The sequence below is a fragment of the Sinocyclocheilus rhinocerous genome, unplaced genomic scaffold (genome assembly GCF_001515625.1).
Source record: "Sinocyclocheilus rhinocerous isolate Xijiao unplaced genomic scaffold, SAMN03320098_v1.1 scaffold1140, whole genome shotgun sequence".
Taxonomy (NCBI): domain Eukaryota; kingdom Metazoa; phylum Chordata; class Actinopteri; order Cypriniformes; family Cyprinidae; genus Sinocyclocheilus; species Sinocyclocheilus rhinocerous.
Genome location: NW_015652168.1, coordinates 68,272 through 75,664, shown reverse-complemented (window position 1 = coordinate 75,664; position 7,393 = coordinate 68,272). Strand labels below are relative to the sequence as shown.

Genomic DNA, 7,393 nt, shown 5'->3' with positions numbered 1-7,393 from the left:
TGTTGATACATTTCTGAGCAGGGTGTTGCTACCTAAGATCTGTCGAGTCAGTTCTTTGAGCAGGTTTATTCAGAACCGGTGGTAGCCCCCTCTGGGTGACAGGCCAGGGTCTGGTGTGATTTTTTAGATACCTGGCCGTATCCCCTTAAAGGAATCTCTTTCTACTGATTCCAAGCCTTGAGCTCTGCCTTAGGCTTGGGCTTCCTAGCCCAGCCCTTAACGGGTAAGTTCTTTTAGGGTATGCAGCTCAGGCCCTTTGTCCCTTTGATAATGTCGCTGACAGCCATCAAGACAGCCATGGGAGTTGCCCCAAAGGACATGGTAGAGTTGGTACTTTGTGCTCGCCGTGGTTTTCTGGCATGCAATCCCCTCAGCATGGTGGCGTGGGTATACCGTTCCCCATAGCAACTTCTAGAGGACGCAGTTCAAAGTTCCCTTGAAAGGGAACGTCTCAGGTTACGTATGTAACCATGGTTCCCTGAGAAGGTAACGAGACACTGTGTCCTCTAGTTTCCTTGCCATCCTGTGGACGCAAGCTTCAGACGAAGAAGCGGATGACGTGTTATCCCGGCTCCCTTTTATACTGTGATCGCGCAGGGTATTGACGTCATAGGCTGTCGCCGGGCAATGTTATTGTCGTTTTTAGATGTATGCTTCAGACACCGATCACGCTGAAGGCGTTCCCCATAGTGACCTCTAGAGGACGCAGTGTCTCGTTCCCTTCTCAGGGAACCATGGTTACATACGTAACCTGAGACATTTTCTTGCCTAAAATTAAAGGGATAGTTCGCCCAAAATAAAAATTCTGTCATCATTTACTCACCCAAAAGAAGATATTTTGAAGAATGTTTGTAACCAAACAGCTGAATAGTAGCCATTGACTTCCACAGTATGGAAAAAAAACACTGTGGAAGTCAATGGCGACTATCAGCTGTTTGGTTCCCAACATTCATCACTTGAGGGTGAGTAATGATGACAGAATTTTCATTTTTGGGTGAACTACACCTTTAATTAATTCCTAATAATCTCACAAGCCTGTACTCAGCATGCATATATCAAATTTTCCTGTAATTGCAGGTTGATCACACCATCATAATGTACCTGGTGGGACCTGATGGCCAGTTTCTTGAGTATTTTGGACAGAACAAGAAATCCGCTGAGATCTCATCATCCATTGCATCCCACATGAGGAAGTACAAACATGGAAAATAAGTCAAAGGGCACTGCTTCAACAACGACTGAGTGTCTCACAACATTGTCATTGCTCTGTGAAATGGGGTTTATTTATATGAGGTGCAACTCTCGATTTAAGAAATCAGACTTTTGAAGCATTCCCCATTTTGCTGCAACCCAACACGGTAACCTTTGTTGATCTTTATTCATTTCCATAAACAGTAATGAAATTCAAATGATTCAACTTCAATAAAGTATGTTTTGATTGATATTTTGTAATGCATTGCATTGATGAATTGTGTATTACATGTTGCATCACAAATTATATCATTAAATCAATTCATAATATATATACATTTTATTAATGACGTTTATTACCAGGGTGAAGACTTTCAAATGACCAATTTGTAGGCAAAATGTTTGCATCTGACAGATGATTGACTTTCACTGCATCTTTTTACCACACAAAAAGCATGTTTCACCACTATGTTACTCAACAATAGGCTGAAGTGTGACTGTAGTCAATAAGTCTTCCATCAATCACAATCAATAAAGGACAAACAGCTTAGAAGGTTCTACCAGCATTTGACCTGTTCCAAAAATTCCCATTTACAAATTTGAGAGGATTTTGATATTGTACATTTAGAATACATTAGGGCCTCTGTCATTTTCATGTGTGAAACAAACTTGTTCCCCATTTCATTTTTGCTATATGGAATACAAAAACTTTGAAGCTCATTATCTCAAAACCACTGTGTTACAGGGCGAATGAGCCCTGAATGAACGTAATCCAACAGGGCGAGACTAGAGGAATAATCCAGGTACAAGGCAAAGGTCAGAACTCAAAGACTAAGCTAAGACTAGGAAACTTAAAGCAGGCTCCGTACGGTAGCTATCAGCTATAGCAGTGATACACGCTAAACAATACTCGGCGATCGGAGCAGGAACTGAGTGGGTGTTATGTAGTGTGTGTGATTGGTCTCAGGTGAGCGTGTGATTAGTGAAATGGTGCATGGGAAATGTAGTACCTGTTGACGTGCAACAGTCAGTGTAGTGAGAGAGTCAATATGATGGACGAGTGACCTCTGGTGGCGATCGGATGGACGTCCACGGACCGGATTCGTGACACTCAAAATGCTGATAGAACCTTATAAGTCCAAGGTGGTGAATTGTTGAAGCATTGATCAAATGAGTTAGCAATGCTGTACATGTACAAGTTGCAAGTCCTTAACTTAAAGTCTTAAACAAGTCATTAGTGCTCTATGCCCACATTAGTGTCACATTATTAATTACTATTATGCATTTATACTGATTTATACATAAATTGCTTCAAGCAGTGGTTGATGATGTCTGAGCGCCAGCTGCTTTACCATAGAACCAAGGAAGTTCACCCCCATGGGCTCTCTAGTGTAACTAATGTAAGCGAACAGACCACATAGTCGGTTTTAACAGAGCGGTTCTCGTTCTCGAGTGAAGAACCGGTTGCAGCGGTTTTCGGCTCACCGGTACACTGAACCGAGAACTGTTCCTTTCGGACGCGTCCGATTTGAGAACCGATGAGCGGATAATACTGCGCATGCGTGATTCAGTGTGAAGCTGCTGAACAGTACATGACCTGTGACACCAGTCTGAACCGAACTAGTTCTTTTGGACAACTGACTCTGTACTAATGCTGTGAGCGCGAGTAAACCGAGGACTTGAATGAGGGGAACAATCTGGCGAAACGTAAGTTTATTTAATAACAAATAAATCGTAATGGATTATGCAAAGTATGTGGATCAAGCTTCTGCGCTGATAAAAGTAATTTAATCACTTTATCTTCAATACTTATAAAACATCCTCGTTTGCACTGCTTGTACCTGTATTTGGGTGCTTAGTTGCAAAACTTAATTTTAAGAAACTTGTCAGATCGTGTTGATGTTTTAACTGACTAAGCAATGACTACTGACTTTATATATTTGAATATGTTGAATGTATTTTCATCCCGGCCCGGGACGTTAGTCATTACGTCATCGCAAATGACGTCATTACGTTATAGCGTAAAAGAACCGGTGAACCGCCCATCTGATTTGAATTCACTCTCGCTCCGAAAGCGCTTTCTAACGGCAGCTGCTTCAGTGATCACGCGTCAGTTGTCTCTCAAAGGTAAGGCAGCAGCAGACATTGCTTAAGTTGTAATAAATCACAATCCATTAACGTTACACTGAAGTTGCAAAACACTTCAATATTATATATGAAATATATATCCAGTCATATAAATGGAATTTACTGTATGATGGGTAATGTCACGGAATTTGTCAAAGTTTGGAAGAACTAATAAAAAGTAGGTCAGTACACTTAAATAGAGTCGCGATATGGACTAGTATCTGTAAATATTAAGCCGCAAAAGTACTATTTAAATATAAATCCTGCATGTTCTGCGTGTCTCTGTGTATGTAAATGGCACAGACGCGCGGTTTTGTTTTCTACACAAAGTGTGCGATGCTCGCGCTGATTTCAGCTTCTGTCGTCTCACTACATGAGGACATAAATACACGAACAACATCTCCAGAACTGCTCTGACTCCCTCTGAGAGTCACTTCATGAGCATTTGACGGTTTCATTGGAGTAAAACTATCATTTTACATAGGCTACAGAAACTTAAAAGTTCCTCATGGCAACCCCTCAAAGTACAAGTTCGGTTTAGCTTAAAGAAATGATCAGAAATATATTACTGTGGTGCAGTATGATATACATAATATTACTACAACAATTATTACAACGTTTGTTTAAAAGAATCACACAATAAGCTGTTTCTTCCATATTTTAGTAAACCCATATTCCATAGTAAACCCTTTGTTTGCCAAAATAATTAAGAGTTTAACTTTCATTTGATTAAAACATAAATTAAATTGATTTATGCATTCATTTGCACTGTACTGTAAATTAAAACTAACTGAAATTTCTAGTGTCACATAGGCCAAGATTAGGATGACAAAAATTGAGACATTTCAATAGGCTATTGAACTAAGTGTGCCTGTAAAAGGCTATTAGTGTTATAGTTTCTTGAAAATAGTTGCAGTCTTCTTAAAGGGATAGTTCACCCAAAAATGAAAATGTGATGTTTATCTGCTTACCCCCAGGGCATCCAAGATGTAGGTGACTTTGTTTCTTCAGTAGAACACAAACGAAGATTTTTAACTCCAGCCGTTGCAGTCTATCAGTCGTATAATGCATGGCAATGGTAACAAAATCTATGAGTAAAAAAAACATGCACAGACAAATCCAAATTAAACCCTGCGGCTCGTGACGACACATTGATGTCCTAAGACACGAAACGATCGGTTTGTGCGAGAAACCGAACAGTATTTATATCATTTTTTACCTCTAATACACCACTATGTCCAACTGTCTTTGGGCGCGCGCACGGCATCCGGTGCATATTATATTATGAGCCGAGGTATACCTTATAATGGATCTATGTGTATTAAAAAAACTACCCTGCCCCCTTAAACGAGAATGTAACATGTCAAAACTTTGTAATATCATTTATCAAAATGTTAAATATTTAAAGTATTTACATTGTTCATAGTTTGATTATTCAAAATTGACTACATGTGACTGAAATGACTAATGTACAATGTTGTAATGTACAATTATATGTGTGATGCTCACACACACACATAGTAATCTCCTTTCTCTCTAATGATTCTGGCTACTTCATTGTCTCTACATATTCTCTGAATTACCATGACATCCTCTGCAAAAGCAACGCCACTCTATTCCTGTAATCAAGAGCTGGCTTTAGACCTGCCAGTGTAACCCCTCTCTCCCGGGTTCTCACCGCCACACCTCGTTCTTGTTCCGAGTGGGTCTTGAACCCGGGTCTCCGGCATGGGAGGCAGACGCACTAACAAGGAGGCTAAAGCCGCTAGTGCGTCTCTTGAGATCAGGGGAGTGAGGTTTACCTGCACAGCACCTACTCGCTGGCCTCCGTTACACCAGTAGTAGCTGTGCTGTGATTTTACTTGCATGGTGCCTCTGTGCAATTTTAAATAGCTGCAATCAACATAGCTTTTTGCATTTGGGCATTTTTATTTCAAGCAGGCCAAAAGGCGGCCTTTCGGTTGGGTAAAACACACCACACTATCAGGTGACGACACTAACAAGGGGGCATCTGGGTGGATGATAAACCCACAAGGCCAGAAATGAATGCTTTTTTGTTCTACAATACTCCTGAATGGCTACAGGCTCCAGTGCTAGGCCCCCTTTTCAGTGCTGCTGTTTGTACTGTTCCTCTCCGAATTTGTTCAGCAAGGTGTTCTTAGGAGCTCTGGCCGCGAACATGGCACACCTCCCTGAAGTGTGAAGAGGTGATCCGTGGCTTTCTAACTCTGTACCACTCCACAGAGTCACTCTGTTCCCTTGTGGCAGGCTCTATTCTCCTGGCCATGTCCAACGTAGTCTCCAGTGACTGCAGATGTAGTTGCTGTTGGTGATTGCATACAAACTGGCAGCTGTTGGGTTCAAGCCTGCAGCCATCTAAAGGTAGAAGTGGTGGAGGAGGGTCATCTGGATGGAAAATTACTGTCCGGCTCACTGGCAGTGGATGGTGAAAAGAGATGGGACTGCCTTCTTGGACTTTTCCAAGAGCAGAATCAACCAATGGAACGTCTGCATTTATAGCTGTAGCAAATCAGCTCAAAAGGGAAATGTATATAAATAATTATGATTAATTACAATTATTTATATCAGCTGCCAGTAGTAACTGTAGCAGAATTAAATTGCCCTCAACTAATCTGTTCGTCCAGCGAACATTCAGTGTAAGTTCAGATCAACTCTAGGAAAGGATATTTTCGTGGCCACAGAAAATACTTTCATACAGTATTAATGCATTAGAGCATGTAGCAAGGATCAAAATCGTAAAGGGACATTCATTTGCCAGGCAGAATCAGAAACTCGTGTAATTTTACAGAAGACTTCTAGCTCGCATCCTCATCTTCTCCGTATCTTAACAGAACCGCATACTAAAGGGCTATGTGTTGGAGCCCACCGGGCACGCCTGCACTGGCTCAGGCTCTCCACATGGGCCGCAATCAGAAGATTTAGCAGAAGAAGACCTGGCAGAAGGCTTAACAGAAGACCTGGGCGGAACTGTGCATGAGCCCTTTAAAGTCTGAGAAGATTCACGCCTCTCAGGATGGAATGTACGATACTTGCATTGCCTTGGTCGTTGAACGAGTGTCCGGATGCAGTCTCAGATGAAAGTCTTGATGGTTTCAAGGTTTTGGACTTGCGATCACGTTCTTCAGGGTTTGAAGAGTGATGAGTTCCAAAGATGTCCTGACTCGATGGTGACTGGGAGTTTCCTCCCAGGGGAAAGTGAAAAAGAGCTAAGAGAGACATCAGCTGAGATCCTAGGATCTTTGGTGAATGGAAAGTCAAGGCCGAGGCCTGGCGCAGACTTAAGGTACAGAAGACTTCTAGCTCGCATCCTCATCTGCATCATCTGAGGTCCTCTGAGGGGTTGGCATCATCTCTTCTCAGGTGTTCTGGATCCAGACTGAAGCTTGTGTAAATCCTAGTTACCACGGGATGCCAATCCCAGCAGAAACAGAGAAACAAATAGAGACATAATTAGTGTAGCTGCTGTTCCAACCAAGCAAAATTAATTTGTTTAACCCAAACTAAAGAATAATAATGCGCATTTGATCGTTTTTTAAAAAATTCCTTTTCAAGAAATGCAACGAACGGCTCGTTTGGACTACAGCGTTGTTTTCCGGGGTTTTGTGATGTCACAAACGGCCCTATTAGCATAGACACAGCCCTGAGTGAGAAGCAGCAGTCCGCCATTACTGTTTTCTTGCTGTAGCTGCTGGAGACACAACGTCAGCGCCAAAGAGCCATTACAAGAGTTGTGTTTCAGGATGCACCAACGAACATAGGAGTCTCCATAGACCGCTGAGGACACAGTGGTTAAATTGCATTTTCAAAGGTAATGTCCCAGAAAAAAATGGAAAAGTCCTATATGTTTGTGCTAATCATTTTATGCCAGAATGCCTCACAAATGAGGGTCAGTTCAGCGCTGGAGTTGTGCAAAGGTTGCTTCTGAAAGAGGGATCGATACCAGCGCTTCGTGCACAAACGTCCAGAAAAAGTAAGCACCACGCGTCATATTTTGTTTTACAAAAGAGCTTCTTGGCTCTCTGTAAGGCTAATGTTGCTAAAGCTACCATTGTCT

At 41.9% G+C, this 7,393-nt stretch overlaps 1 protein-coding gene across 1 annotated transcript in view; it reads left to right on the top strand.

The window, feature by feature from the left end:
- The window catches only part of sco1 (synthesis of cytochrome C oxidase 1), a 7,597-nt gene extending 6,092 nt beyond the window's left edge, over positions 1-1,505 (top strand). Inside the window, 1 exon segment of the mRNA XM_016519607.1 lies at positions 1,078-1,505. Coding sequence (XP_016375093.1) covers positions 1,078-1,212 — 135 coding nt within the window. The 3' untranslated portion in view covers positions 1,213-1,505.
- Positions 1,506-7,393: the final 5,888 nt, after the last annotated feature.